Source organism: Eubalaena glacialis, chromosome 3 (assembly GCF_028564815.1).
Source record: "Eubalaena glacialis isolate mEubGla1 chromosome 3, mEubGla1.1.hap2.+ XY, whole genome shotgun sequence".
In the NCBI taxonomy this organism is placed as follows: domain Eukaryota; kingdom Metazoa; phylum Chordata; class Mammalia; order Artiodactyla; family Balaenidae; genus Eubalaena; species Eubalaena glacialis.
This window is the reverse complement of record NC_083718.1, coordinates 104,035,451-104,051,983: the sequence shown is the minus strand read 5'-3', so window position 1 is coordinate 104,051,983 and position 16,533 is coordinate 104,035,451. Positions and strand designations below refer to the sequence as shown.

Here is a 16,533-nt window from a genome sequence, read left to right as displayed (position 1 = left end):
ACATTATAATATTGTTAAAATAAAACTAATTTTAAAAAAAGAAAAAAATTAGTTGGATGGCCACTTGAGAGCTCCTGTAGCCCAATCTGAGTTTATATGTATTGAGTATATCAGAAAGCATTTTCATTAAAATTGAATTTTAAAAATACATCACATTTTGCTTTTTCAGTTTTCTAGAATAAGTATAATTCATAATGTGCTTATAGTGAATGTCTCTATCTACTTATTATCATTCAAGGAAAAATAATACTTTTAATTTGGCACCATGTAAATATAATGTAAGATCTTTTTAAGAATTTCTGGTCAGATGTTCTCAATTTCTCTTAATTTCCTCAGCTCTACAAAGGGCTTAATATTAGCTTCTTTTAGGTATATTAAATATTCTTTCTGAGAGAACTTACTAGATTTTATTCTCCACGGGAAACATGTTAGGCTTGTGGCAGGGCCACTATAAATACAATTGTAATAGTGCTTCTCTGTTCTGTACGATCTCAAGCCAATTTAATGTTCTGAAGACCTATTACTATCAAGACTTTCCCATTCTAGCTTATTATCTTCTTTTAATATTGTTTAAATTAATAAAGTTATTGGCAGTCAACTGACCATTAGAGATGTTTCAATTAAAGAAGGTGATGTGAGCTTAAAGGTAATGTAAGTAATTTCTTTACTCATAAAACAGATGGCAGACACTTCAATTACCCTAATAGATAAAATAAAGTCAAAAATAAAATAAGTGAAATAGGTTAATTTTTACCTGAGGACCTGGATCACCCCTCTCACCTTTGGCCCCAGAGGAACCAGGCCCCCCCTGTAGAGAAAAGGTGAAGACATAATCATTTAATTTTGTAATTCCCTAACCAGTTTTGCCCTACCATTTTCACTTGAAATAATTAAACATTATTCAAAATAGTATGATTTTATTAGTTAACACAACAAAATTTTCAAGTCCTCTGATTGAAATACATCTCTTCTCAGATTTTGACTGTATTCCAGTGTGTGAACTATATTTAAAAGTCTATATTTTACTGATAACTACACAGAAGCAAATTTCATGAAATCACATTGAAATGTTCTTAAATGTGTGGGCCATCAGAGCACTTACGATGATACACAGGCGTTATTTATCATTACACTGTGGTGGAGTAGTAGAGGAAACACATTTTTACAGAATCGGGTACACATTGAATTCATTTATGAAACTTGGCAAATATTAATGCTGTTATACTCAGAAACTTCTCAGACACTGAATTCTATAGCAATAAAATGTCAAGAACAGATGCTATTGTTGTCATTATAATTGTCCTGAAATAATGTCAAAGCATTTTTTCCTAGATTGGTCTATTTTTCCTTAGGAGAATAAGTCCTTATGACAAACGCCTCTTCCAAATATTTACATAATTCACAAAGTGCAACAAAAGCCTGGCATAGTAACTGGAAAAAAATATAAAACCACTTTATAAAAGTGTTGTGAGTTTTAAAAAATAAATACTAGGCCATTCATCTTCCTAAAAAGCTTTAGAATACTAAAATTGAACATAGTGATAATAGTTACTTCATGCTGAAGAAGTATACTTTGTGTGTTTAAGAAGTTTCTGATTTATTTAAATCAATAGAGATTCAATTAAATACTGCATTGAATCAAAGTGCAAAAAGGTTAAAATTATGCTAAGCCTGAAAATGCTAGGTATCTAGAGCCTCCTGGTGGCTCCAAAGTAAAATAACTATTAATATGACTGCCAAAAAATATGGCAAGTCAAGTAACATGAATATTCCAATCCTGAAAATTACAAGAATGATGACTTTCAAGTGTCTAATTAAGAATTCTTGCAACTAAATTTCTTCAAGAGAGAAACTGGGGTTCTACATTAAATCAGATTATTAATCATAGAATTGAATGCAATTAAAGGACAGCCAATTTATTTTTAATTACTTTACTGTATTATATCTTCTGTATATAAGCACAACCTACTCAACAGATTATAATTACTTTGCCCAAACACTTATTCTAAAAATCGCCATGTAGTAATTGACAGTAACAGAATAGGGTAAAGAACATTTTCTATGTTTTCTGCGTATTTTAAAATATAGATCGCTTTTAGTCTGTAAAATCAATTGGAAACAAATAATTGAATAAAGGAATATTTCACTGAAAGAATGAACATATTTATGTATTAAAGTATTGTTTTTTTTTAAAATCTTAATATATAAAATACGTTTAGACTCTAGAATTAAGATTTTTGAAAGTCTGTTATAATTTGATGTTTTGGAGCAAAGAATAATAGAAGAGAAAATGGTGAAAACAAACAATGTGATTTTTTTCTCTCAATACCAACTTTAATATTTTAGGAAGCTAAAACTTTCTATAACAAAGACTTAAGTAGTAAAATCAATTAATCTTGGATATTACATTGAGAATGGTAATGTAATAACATGGCTGTCAATGTTTTCTCTTTGCCAACATGCTGTGAGTGTCTGACCCTTAAGGACTGGTGAAAACAGGGACAGCTTAATGTAACAAGCTTTCATTGGCTCTGCTCATCGCTGTCCTTACCCTCTACAGATCCGCTAGACTTGTGTTTGTCAGAATGATAAGCAGGAAAATTCCTTTGGATGATAGGATTTTACAGATGCTAGGCTGATATTTTTAATTTAAGCAAAAGGCAGTGTTTCCCAAACACGCTTGACCATAAGAATCAGCCTGCTGCACTCATTGAAAATATAGTTTGCCAGTTCTGACCCTGAATATGCATCATTAGAGTCTCAAGTTCAAGGCCCCAGGAACTTTCACTTTTGATAAAATATATGGGTAATTCTTCTGCCCCCAAATTTGTAAAACACTAGCATACTGCTGATTTTCCTCAGTCATGTAAATGTGTTATTATTAACAAGTAATTAAATATTAACTCTATTTCTTCCTTTATTAAATGACATGGAATCTTTCATCTTCCCTACTATATTTTGAGAGGCAGAACAGTAAAACTACATGGTAAATACATAATAATGCATTTAGAAACGTGTATAATTTAAATTCTGTGGAACATATTGCCAGAACACATGTTCCACATGAGATCATATGATTGAGTGTAAAGCCCTTCAAGATACATAAAATGTTATAAAATTTCAAGACTGAAGAGAACCATAAATTTATGGAAAAGTAGATAACAAACTCTTGAATAAACTACCTGAAGAAAACTATTTTTCCTCCTAATAAGATCAGTAAAACAGATTAAATAATTAGAAAACTATTTAATTGATTCAAATTTGAATAAAATAGTTTTACTGTGTCTACTAAGTAAACCAAAGATAAACTTTTAATGTTCAGAGTAATAATTTCTATAAATACCATTATTTCAATAAAACATTGTGAGCATATAAGATCATATTGAAAGTATACTACAGCTTTTTATATCAAAAAAAATACTTAAAATAGAAATTATTCCATTAATTTTAAAATCAATGTGAACTCAGGTTGGAATTCTACAATGTTCTTTTCTCTTAAGAAAAAAGTATGGTTTAAAAAGAATCTTTGTTTTGTGTGTGTGTGAATTGCTACACTGCTTAGCATTTGGTAAGTTTCAAAATATTTTTAAAAATATATAGAATATAGCTTGTCAGTAAGCTTGTAAGAAAAATAAAACACTTATTTTCCAAGAGTCTCTAAAAGACAGAATGATTTCTCTAATATCTGAAGCAGTTCATGGAATACTAGAGGCAACTTAAAGTTTAAGCCAAGTCTCCTGCTTTCTCCTAAGATTATGGAAAAATTTTCATTGGCCTCAAATATTTTTTTCTTTTTTAATAAATTCTGTTTAACATAAAATTAAATCTCAAGAACTTACTGTACACTTGAACTTCAATAACTCAAACTATTATGCAAATAAATTATAGTTTGAAAAGTTAATAATTGGATATGTGATTCAATTATATTTTTCATTGTATTTATTTGATTTGAGAATTTTCCATTGTAACCTTTTCATTAAAATTTACTGAGGACTGAATTCAGAGAGATTTCTTAAATGGAAACAAAATCCAAGTATAAGTTGGTATATTTACCCTACTTTCACCAGCCAGAGATATGAAAACTGCCTGACCAAAGTTGCACAAGGAACTACTAATACAGGAATTTAAACATATATTATCTTTTTGGGTAACCTACCACAGGACCCGGTCTTCCAGTTAGACCCATTGGGCCAGGTGGACCTCTCAGAGCAATCTAGAAAATAAAATATAGCAAATTCAGGAATGCCTCCCTGGATGAGCATATTAAACCACAATATTCATTTGCACAAGTTACCCTTAAGTAGCAGCTCATCAACAGAGGTATAATAGCTACATAGTAGAAAGAGCGCCTGATTACTAAAGAATCACAAGTTTTTAGAATGACAAATTGACCTAATAAGTATCAGACATTTTTTAAGCTGTTGTGACTTATATACAATCTTGTACCATATATATTATGATTTATTCAATGATAAAAGTTAAAATAGATTTTAACATCTAATAAGAAATTTAATATCTGATGATTTTCCTACTCAAAAGTGCATTCAGAATATTGTGTAGGCTTCTCTTAAATATGTAGGTGCAATTCTCATTGACAATACTTTTAGATGTGAACAACTTGAAGTGCTCTAAGTAAAAATTTTCTAGCAGTATTTTAGGAAAAACTGACAATTCAAGCCAGATAGTAAAAAGCAAAATTGATCAGAAAGTGCTTAGATAATATAGTTATTTTAACAAATCTCAAATTTAATGCTTTATAGAAAAATACATTTATTTTGTAGAATCATAGGCATGATAGACTGATTACATGCACTATTGACACTGAATATTAGAAATGTGAAATTAGCACTTGGAAAGCTGGAACAAGTAGAGTAAAAGGATAAATATTTGACAGATGTTAAATTAGTATGGTGTGCTATTTTTTAATATTAGTGATTCCAAAAGATGAATATTTAGATTACCAAAACAGATATAAAAAATAATATTGTAATAGAAATAATGTAAAATCATATTAGAAAAGTGCATGAGATGAAAACAGTAATATCTCCAAAATTTCACTACTGACTCACCATGAGATTTTTGACAATACACTTCTTAATCCTTGAGATTAAATATCTGAAAAATTGGAATTATAATGCTTGCTACCTATTTCCAAGTAGGTTAAAAGAACTAATAAAATTAGGAATTCAATCACCTAATAAACTATTTAAGCTCAAATAATTACCTAAAATCTGTTCAAAGTAATAAAATTTATAAGTTGTAGGCATCATTAGTAAATCAATTTAAATATTTTTAGATTTGTATTATGCCAAGGTCTAATAAACAAATATTTAAGTTTTTCATTGTCTTTATAAATGATGTAACCAAACAATGGCATCTTTTCAGATTGATAGACTTACACTCTCAGATAATTTATGCACTCATAAGTTTATGGTGATAAATAGTTATCACCGAAATGATTTATATCACTTAGGAAGCAGGTACCTGTATCCATGCCAACTATAAGCCCTTTATTTCCTTTTTCCTTGAAAAGAAAAAAAGACTATACTATGAATAAAAGTATTATATGACTTTCAACCCTTTCCTGATCCATTCTTTTGATTTCCTTACTATATTTTAACTGCACTGGAGCTAACTTAAAAAACAAACAATTTTATATTATATAAGTATACAGATAGTGGAAAACTTTTAGCTGACAAACAAATATGAACTGAATGGATTTGGTTTAAAATATAGATTACAATGATTCGAGCTTAGAATACATATTTGAAGGTTTCTTTCCTCCACAAGAATGGCTAAGAAATTTAATTTTCTGGATTATTTGGGATATCCTGAATAATCTATAAGATTGGGTGGAAAAATTATTTTAAACTTTATCCTCTTATTTTATTCATTAATCATTGACATATGCCTTAGCAGGGAAAACTGGATGTGAAAGATAAAGGGTGATACATATAAATCCATCAGTACTCTTTGAAAAAAAATTAGAAAATTTGTGTATTATGGTCTGCATGTTTTTGCCAGAATTATGTATGACAATACTGCAAGGGTCAGTCATTTAAATTAAATATTAAATTAAAGAAAATATTCCTATTGGAAAAATAGATATTATCTTAGTATCTTCTCCATCTAAATTCAACATACTATTCAGAAGTATTTTGTTCATAATAGTAGCACCCTCCAGATACACACACACACACACACACACACACACACACACACTTTCTCTCTCTTGCATAATTTGGCACAGAATCAGGTTATGGAGCTACATGTTGATCCTTTCTTACCCGAGCCTGCTGAAGAATGGCCTGGGCCTGAGCTTCCTGAGCAGAGATGATTGGTCCTTTGGAACCATCGCCACCATAACGAAACTAAGAAAAGATAACATACAGAAGTTTTCTAGACCATGCTTTACCACTTGTAGAAGAGACTACAGACTCCTTTACAATTTTAAATTCCAGAATTTTTGAAAACTCTGGAATAAGCTATCATCCATTTCTTCACCTGCACAAACATTACCCGTTCTACTCACTCATTTGTAAAAATTCTAAATGCACTAAGTTCGGTAGCGTTATAGATCAACTGCTATTTTGTTGAGCAAAACTTCTGGAATCTCTGTGAACACAGAGGAAATCTTCCTTGAGATAGATTCAGTTTGTTTACCTTTTCTTAAGTAATTATACTAGGAAGATGATCCTTTCTGTATCCCTCTATAAAATGCTAAAGCTCCTTTTTAATTTTAACTCAAAATGCAGCATGAATAAATTTCTCTCTATGTTATTATTACTTGAATCTTTATAACATTTAAACAAATACACCAATTTTTTCCACAAGAACTTGGGCAACTTTATTTAAAAAATTTTTTTTATTGAAGTATAGTTGATTTACAAAGTTGTGTTAGTTTCTGGTGTACAGCAAAGTGATTCAGTTATATATATATATATACTGAATATATGTGTATTATATTCTTTTTCATATTCTTTTCCATTATGGTTTATTATAAGATATTGAATATAGTTCTTTGTGCTATACAAAGGGACCTTGTTGTTTATCTATTTTATATTTAGTAGTTTGTATCTGCTAATCCCAAACTCCTAATTTATCCCTCCCCCCTCCCTTCCCCTTTGGTAAGCATAAATTTGTTTTCTAAGTCTGTGAGTCTGTTTCTATTTTGTAAATATGTTCATTTGTATCATATTTTATATTCCACATATAAGTGATATCATATGATATTTGTCTTTCTCTGTCTGACTTACTTCACCCAGTATGATAATCTCTAGTTTCATCCATGTTGCTGCAAATGACATAATTTCATTCTTTTTAATGGCTGAATAGTATCCCTATATATATATATATATATATATATATATATATATATATATATATATATATATATACACATATACATATATATATATATATATATATATGCCACATCTTCTTTATCCATTCATCTGTCACTGGACCTTTAGGTTGCTTCCATGTTTTGGCTATTGTAAATAGAGCTGCTATGAACATTGGGTGCATGTATCTTTTCAAATTTGAGTATTCTGTGGATACATGCCCAGAAGTGGGACTGCTGGATCATATGTTAACTTTATTTTTAGTTTTTTGAGGAACCTCCATACTGTTTTCCATAGTAGTTGCATCAATTTACATTCCCACTAACAGTGTAGGAGGTTTCCCTTTTCTCCACACCCTCTGCAGCATTTATTATTTGTAGTCTTTTTAATGATGGCCATTCTGACTGGCGTGAGTTGATACCTCATTGTAGATTGGATTTACACTTCTCTAATAATTAGCAATGTTTAGTATCTCTTCTTGTGCCTATTGACCATCTGTATGTCTTCTTTGGAGAAATGTTTATTTAGGTCTTTTGCCCATTTTTTGATTGTTTTTTTTTGTTGTTGTTGTTACTGAGCTGTATGAGATGTTTGTATATTTTGGAAATTAAGCCCTTGATGGTCGCATCTTTTGCAAGTATTTTCTCCCAGTCTGTTGGTTGTCTTTTTGTTTTGTTTATGGTTTCCTTTGCTGTGCAAAAGCTTATAAACTTGATTAGGTCCCATTTGTTTAGTTTTGCTTTTATTTCTAGTACCTTGGAAGACTGACCCAAGAAAACATTGCTATGATTTATGTCAAAGAATGTTTTGCCTATGTTCTCTTCTAGAAGTTTTATGGTGTCATGTCTTATATTTAAGTCTTTAAGCCATTTTGAGTTTATTTTTGTGTATGGTGTGAGGGTGTGTTCTAACTTCATTGATTTACATGGGGCTCTCCAACTTTCCCAACACCCCTTGCTAAAAAGATCGTCTTTTCCCCATTGTATATTCTTGCCTCCTTTGTCAAAGATTAATTGACCATAGGTGTGTGGGTTTATTTCTGGGCTCTCTACTCTGTTCCATTGATCCATATGTCTGTTTTTGTGCCAATACCATGCTGCTTTGATTACCGTGGCTTTGTAATATTGTCTGAATTCTGGGAGGGTTATGCCTCCAGCTTTGTTCTTTTCCCTAAGGATTGCTTTGGCAATTCTGGGTCTTTTATGGTTCCATACACATTTTAGGATCTTTTGTTCTAGTTCTGTGAAAAACGTCAAGGTTAATTTGATAGAGGTTGCATTAAATCTAGATTGCTTTGGGTCGTATGGCCATTTTAACAATATTAATTCTTTTCGGCAACTTTAAAAAGCAATCTTAAGGTAAAACAAATAATTTTTGGACAATGAATAATAACACTATAGATATATCGTATTTAAAAAGTATTAGCTAGTGTCTATATGGTGGTAAATAACATATTAACTTTATGTTAATACATGAAATGCATGTTACTCATATGACTCTGGATAAAGCACATGATTAAAAATATTAAGAAAATCCTCTAAGATTTGTTGTCAAAAAATATAATGAAATAATACAGCCTTAGTTCTACTGCAGAAATAAATATTTACCAGAATTTTGTTTTAGCAAAATTTATCACAATTTCTGAAGGCTGCTTCATTTCAAGTATCTCTACCTCATACAATGGTTTTTTGATTGATCTATAATATGGTTCCGCAATATTTTTCAGCAGTAGGTTGACAAAACATTGGGTCATCTTTATAACTATAAAAAACATACCGGTAACACTAACATGGTACCAGGAGGACCAGGTAAACCATCAGCCCCTGGTAGACCAGGACGTCCTGGGGGACCCTAGGGAAGTAAATAAAATCATCAAAATTAATCAATAAACAAAATAATTAAATGTATTAGAAACAGAATAACTTTGAATACCATAAGTCTACATTATCTACTTTGTGTTTGTCCTCTACTCCTTGGTTAATCTCCTTTTAGTAAGTATACCTAGAGAGGATTGTACTTCATTGCAGTAGTTTTATATAATTTAAATAATGCACAAATTTATTGGCTACTCAAGGAAGGAGAAAAAAATGGATTTTACAAGAAGAGTTTCAATAGACTTAACGCAAATGGTCTATTTCACCATGTGACCCAGGATGTGATCTTCAAATTAGGATGCAGCCTTATTAATTCATTCTATCAGTATTCAACTAAATAGTCATGGGAGTTCCTGGTAAATATGTCTGAACTCAAAAGGAAGAATTTAATCTAATGTATTGGGTTCATATCAAAATGGAAATTGATTAAAAATAAAAAATTTTCTTACTAATTATAACATAGATAAATGCACATTCTTTCACCTCACTTTTAAACTTATAGTTAGAATAGTTAAACAAAATTTTGCACAACACTGAATTCATATGTTATCCAAGTGAGAATAATATGTTAAACCTGTAGAATATATTTTAATTCTTTTCATTTATGTTGCATTCTTTTGTTATGAGTCCCTTCACTTACCCTCTCGCCGGGGTCACCAGGGGGTCCAGTGGGGCCTTGTAGACCTGGAGGACCCATAAGACCCTACAGAGAAATAAACCATGATCTGAGTTAGATTCCTGATTTCATTAGTATTCAGGCAAATTCATCCTACCAAAATCAAAGAAGAACTCGTATTCATAAATAAACACTCTTCTCCCAAAAATTGCCCTATTTATCTTCCCATAAAAAGAGAACATATAGGGACCACTTTGTAGCTAGCTCAACTCTTCCTCTACGAGGCTGCTCTCAGGATAGAGACAGACATTCCAAGGAAGAACAGGAAAGGAAATCCTGCCAATGTACAGTCCCTGAGGTGGAAGTTGGTTCCCAGTTCTTACTGAAGAAATGTTATACTCATTCAATTAGACTGCAAAAATGTGACAGTGAAGTTGAAATGTAGAAATCATTTATATTCTTTATGGGTAAAAGTATTTAAAGGCATCAGTATAATATATTTATTTCACATGACAAGAATTTAATTAATTCCACAAAAGAAAGAGGATTTCTTACAAAGTCAGATCAGTACAACTACCTGACAATAAAGACACACTGATGAGTAACATTAGCCTTATTAGGAAATGACAATGGAAGCTGATAGTCACTCCATTCAGAAGTACAGATAAGGCAACTACAGTCCACTTAGATTTCTCAGCTCTATTTTTTGAGATATATCTATACCTCTTAAAAAAAAAAAAAAAAAGAGGGCTTTCTTTTACTTTTATAGCTCTCAGGCACAAAGTTGAAGATGAGGTTAGAAAAGTCAGAGATATTTAAGCAGCAAAAATATTTAAAACAAAATTTAATTTCATAGCTCTCAAAAGAATATCATTTGGATAGCCAAATCAGAAAGTGATTCAAGGCCACCGGGTCCTCTGACCAAATATTTGCCTCTACAGTTCAATACTCAAATTAGTCTAAAATGTATAAATTCAACAGTGTAATAGAAATCTTATATCTGATTATTAAAAATATCAAGACAAAAATAATCTTAGAACATTTACATACCGCAGGTCCTGCTGGCCCTGGTGGTCCTTCAATAAGCATGCCCTACAGTTAAAAAAGATAAGAGTCATTACTAGGGCAGTAACCCCTAACCTCTTATCTAATTGGCTCTTAGAAAGCACCACATCATTGCGTTTTAAAAGGTAAATTATCTGTTCCTACATATAAAACAATTACAAGCATTTTTGCATGGGGAAGGGAGGAAATGAAAAATGATAGAAGACATAATCCCTGTCCTGAGAAAATCTGTGAACTAATTAGCAAGGAAATAAATATTCAGATAAGTAATATTACAAAGAGAATATGCTAAGTGCTCCCCAAAAGGGCAAAGACATTTAACCAAGTTTTCCCTAGCACCCAGAATAATGCCGGGCACAAAGCAAGAACCTGATAAATATTTGCTGTGTGAATGAAAGGATGGAAGAAAGTGGCATCTAAGCACTTTAACTCAGGGAAAGGGGAGAAAAGTCCATGTTAAAGAACTGGACATAAATATAAGTTCTTAAAAAGACAAGAGAATAGAATACTATTTCAGGATAAGAACCCAATTCTAGAAAGTTTATGATTCTACTGCTGAAAACTGTCTTGTCATTTAAAAAGTTGGTTGTAAATTTTCATAACAAGGACAAATTTATTCTGAAAAAATATTTTTAAAGACTTTGGTGAGCATATGACGTGCTTTCTCAGATTTTGGAGTAATAAACAGACAACAATGTTCTTAGAGATGCATCTTTTTTATCTTTATCTCCTCCAACTTTTATAAAAATTTTATGTCCTTGCAGTTCCTGAAATGATTTTCATTAGCATGAGGCAAATAGTTAAACATACTTCCTTTAGTTCTAATGCAATACTTTTCCCAAATTGCTGATTAGGGAGAACAACAGTAAAATTGACTTCCAGTAAGAATTTGCTTCTTACCAATATCTTGAGTGGTAGTAACATTAATATAAATCTTCAAATCACTTTTGAAGTGATTTGAAGATTTTTTCCAATGGAAGAAAAGGAAACAAATTTTAAAAAGAACGTTTTCATATTATTACATGATGTGATTTGAATATGAAACAAGTACTATGTCAAATAATATATTTCTAATAATGTTAAGTTATAGCAATTAAAGGAGAAAATCACTGGACTGGAAAATAGAAGAGGTAAAGTCTGGTCATATCTCAACCACCAAACACCTGAACCCTTTGAGTCTTAGGTTTCTTAGTCTTAAAATGAGAGAATTGGACTAAAACATTGTTGGTTAATTTCAAATTCCAAAATTCTGTATCTCTATATTTTTTTGGTTTATTGAAATTCTACTTGCCAGAACTGGCCTTACTAACTCATTACTTGTGGCATTATAAACATTTGGACATTAGAATTTTCAATGGTACTATTACAATGTATTCATACCAGTACTTACAGGTTCAACTACTGCTGGCTCTCCTTTCTGTCCTTTTTCTCCGTATGCACCATGGCCATTTATCTGTTGAGTGAAAAATTCAAGCAGCCTGTCTTTAAGTAAATAAGGCCATTTAAGTATTTTTAAAAGATCATTTAATCATCTAAGTGCATTTAAAACAATCTATTAAAATGTGTTTTTTAACATAGAAACCTATTAAACTTTTAAATACTGAAAATACACAAAGGGAAACACAATGAACATTAATGCTAAATCTTGAATGAGATTGAACAATTGTTTCTTAAGGACATATTATAAAAAGATAAAGATATCTGTCGACCTCATTATTATTCCAAGGCACTAAGCAAAAAGTGTCATCAAATTAAATTCAGTAAAATAGAGGTGGAGGGAAGAAATGGGTGAAGGGGTTCAAAAGGTTAAATAATAATAATTATAATGATAAAATGATAATTAATATGGTGCATTCCTGAGCATCACCAGAAAAGAAAAATAAATAAAACAGTCTAAAAATTAGAAAATAGTCTTAGTACCCAGAATGACAATGCCAAGAAAACTTGGATACAACTCTATTAAAGATTATTCTTTCAAATGAAGACTCCAGTAGTGTGGCCTGAGATACAACTGCTGAAGATCCCCATGAGGAAAAATCTATCAAGGTATCCTAGTAGTGATAAATATTCATAATTTATATAAGAACATAACCTACATTTTAAACCTGAAAAGACATCAAGATGAACACAAAAATACTCCAGAAATAAGACATACATGGACACAGAGCAGAATACTGACTTACACTTGTTTCTTTGATATCTGTTTCTGCTGGAACACCTGGACCAAATTCTTCATTAGTGGGGCTTGTTGGTTTATCTTCATATTCCTTATATTCATAAAAATCATATTCGCCTAAATCTCCATCTACCAGAAGATCAGAGTCCCTGCCGTCTATTTCTTTGTTTTCATATAGCATATCCTCAGAATTTTTCCTCTGGGAATCATAATCCTCTCCAGTTAGATATTCTTCAGTAAATACTTCTTCAACCGGATTTGGCTATTAATTTAAGTCGCAAGGAATTGGAGAACATGAAGTTTACTGTTAGTAAAGCAAGGTAAGCATTTGCAATTACAGTTTGATGGAATGTGACAGGAAGTGGTCTGAATACTACTCAAGCAAGTCTGAAAGCTGGGAAAGACAGCCTTTCAGCATTATTGAAAGAAATATTTTTGTACATTGGTATGTACAAGGAAATATTGCTTTCAAAGAACTTTTGCCAATAAACTGCAAATATTCACATAGATTCAACATGTGTATTTGCTTGTTCCATTGGAAAAAACTTGTTATGCAATTTGATATTTACTTTATAGTTTGACTTGAATAATATATATATGTATATATAGAAAATATATAGTTAAAGCTTTGCTTAATTTTCAAATCTCACAGAACCTCATAATGAAATATAATTGCTATCAGAAAAGCCATGTAAGTTTGACTCTCAATCCAAAAAATAAAATATTAATGCCAATATTGAGATTTATCATTGCAATATTTATGCAGAGTATCTAGAATGTAGGGAAGTATTATATCACCAAAGAGTTCTTTACAGCAAATAAAATATAAATTATAGTCCTCAGAATTTAATACAATAGAATATATCACTGTATAGTCTCATAAAGAGTATGAGACTATTCACTTAAAAGTAAAAATTACATCAAAAATACTATCTCAGAGATATAGAAAAATAAAGCTAGTATAATTTCCTTTTTTCATAAATAATTCCTCATTAATAGCATAAATCTGAATGATATTTATTAGGTAATTTGGGGCCATATGATTTTGACAAGGTTCAAATTAAATAATTTATCTTGTTACTTTTGAATTTCATAAATAACTTGTTTGCTATAGCATAGTGAATCTAGATGATAGAACAATATTGAATAATAAGTAGTGTTACATAAAGTCATGTGAATGAAAAATGTGGCTAAATGATTAATTTAGTGATTGTTAACTAAAATAAAATGTCCAATAACCATAATATTTTTATATTCTTAAACAATGAGTATATACTATCATTAGGGGGTGCATATCATCTGGGATCAGAATATTACTATGTTCATAGATCTGAGCAAAAGATGAATGAATTTGGGTATATAAATAAACATCTTGAATCAAGATAACCATTTTTGGAAAATGATTATTTTGGACTTTCAAGATGAAACTTGAAATCGGTTCTTACCCTAAAATGTTATTATTCTAAATTATGTGTTTGCATGTAAAGTCTCACTGAGTTAATTTGCCTCACTGGGACACATGTTATATAAATTTTTAATAACTAAAATGATTCAGGTATTCCTCATACCAGGTGTGACAGGAATTTAACAGTTAAATTGAATTGTATACTTATTTTTTCATAATCAGAATATATGCATAGTATGAAATTCAGAAAGATTGTTCTATTTGTACCTGTATGTACTTAAACATTTTCATAGAAAGGACTGGAAAAGGTTAAGATATAATATTTTAACCATAATTAAGTTTGAAAATGTAAATAGCCATTAAAACCAACTAAGACTATATTTTCTCAAAATATTTGTGTCATAAAAATGCATGATTATTGGTCAGATGGAGTAAATTCTAACTGTATCATTTGATGATACAGTTGTTACTTTAGAGGATTCTCCTCCTCACAGAAGGGTCATGTTGTGAATACCCTTAATCACAACATTTTGAGAAGCTTGCTCAATCCCAGGAGGAATCAAGAAAATGATAGCAGCCAATTCAGTTTGATCAATTTAGCAATTGCATGAAGCAAAGAGTCATGCAAAACCTGAATTGACATTAATTTTAAATGAACTGTTTTTAGTAATAGTGAGCCAATTCTATTGTTTCTCTTACCTCAGTAAAAGAGTAAAAATGTCAAACTTTTCAGAGGTTATAGATTCTTCCAGAGTGAAATATATCAAGAAATATTACACATTTTAAAAATTTAATGCTGTCTATGAGCATTACCTCATTTGGTCCAGATACACGCCTAGGAGCTTCTGTCTGGTAACTTTCTGTTCCATAGTTGTATTCTTGAAAATCATCAACAATATTTGCCTAATAGTAAATTCAAAAGAAAAGCAATTAGTAAAAATGTAAGGTAATCCAAAATCTTTGGAAATCATGATTTAACTGGGGTATCGTATTAGCCAAATGAGTATTTATCTAGTTGGGTTAGGACAATGACTCATCATCAGAGATCTTCCAGCTTATCTAGGAGAGATCTTGATTGCTTTTTCTTTGCTACCTTTACCCCTAGCTTGGCTTTTGCTGCCGCTTGATAACTTTTCTTCTTCTTGGTTGCAAATTTTTCAGATTTAGGGGGTGTAAACTTTTTGGACTTTTCCTTTGAGTTAGTGGCCACTGTCTTCGTCTTCATTTTGAAATTGAATTTCTTTTTCTGTAAAATGTGGTGAAAGATGGAATGGAAAACATAAATAAAATGAAAAGGGAAATAAAGAGCATGGATGAAAGGAAGGATAAGCAAAGCAAACCGGGCATCATTCCTTCAGGACAGCTACTGTCAAATAAAAATCACAGTTATCAGGTCATAGAAATCAGATGAATAAAAGGTTTATGATAAGTCTGAGGAAAAGTGGACATAAGGAACCACAGGATGACAAATAGCAGGACACCACACACAAAGGTGCTACTTTGCTTTTACCTCGGTTTGCGCTATTGTCTCCTCAGTTACAGTGGGAATCTCTGTTACACTTTCAGCCTCTTTATATTCTGCTTCCCCATACTCATAGTCATATTCCATTATATCCTCAGGTGCATACTACATCGCAAAGGAGAAAATATCAGGCAATTTTGTTAGTTGCAGGTAATACTATGAACAAAGTGGTAATCATGTTCTTAACTTTTACCAGTAAGAGTTAAGAGACAAGGAAATACTGTTATTTAAATATTACTTCGTGTTACAAGAAGTAATACTGTCTTATACAGAGTATAATAACATAGTGACAAAACAGGTTTTCTAAGAGCAGAATAGTGGTTAGGATTGTGAGGAAATTAAAAGTTTAGAATATTAATTCAAACTTTTAATTGTTGAATATTAATTTAAACATAGCAATTACATACTTGGACATAGTTGTTAAATAGTCACGTTAATTTTGATTTGTAAAAATTGCTACATAAGCCTCCCTTATCTTACAGCAATTTCAATGGGTACTTTTTTTTTCCATTAAACTACATGTTTAAAAATA

General features: G+C 30.9%; 1 protein-coding gene across 2 annotated transcripts in view; it reads right to left on the bottom strand.

Annotated features, from left to right (window-relative positions):
• Positions 1 to 16,533, bottom strand: part of COL11A1 (collagen type XI alpha 1 chain) — a 212,859-nt gene that overhangs the window by 112,364 nt on the left and 83,962 nt on the right. The window contains exons 6-15 of one of the 2 annotated variants that reach the window (XM_061183781.1): positions 15,990 to 16,106; positions 15,293 to 15,382; positions 13,082 to 13,336; positions 12,289 to 12,351; positions 10,884 to 10,925; positions 9,858 to 9,920; positions 9,120 to 9,194; positions 6,288 to 6,371; positions 4,157 to 4,213; positions 755 to 808 (exon numbers count right to left, since the gene is read on the bottom strand). In XM_061183781.1, the coding sequence (XP_061039764.1) occupies positions 755 to 808; positions 4,157 to 4,213; positions 6,288 to 6,371; positions 9,120 to 9,194; positions 9,858 to 9,920; positions 10,884 to 10,925; positions 12,289 to 12,351; positions 13,082 to 13,336; positions 15,293 to 15,382; positions 15,990 to 16,106 (900 nt within the window). Of the gene's footprint in view, positions 1 to 754; positions 809 to 4,156; positions 4,214 to 6,287; positions 6,372 to 9,119; positions 9,195 to 9,857; positions 9,921 to 10,883; positions 10,926 to 12,288; positions 12,377 to 13,081; positions 13,337 to 15,292; positions 15,383 to 15,989; positions 16,107 to 16,533 lie in introns of those variants that run through there. The other variant, XM_061183782.1, reaches the window with a different exon arrangement.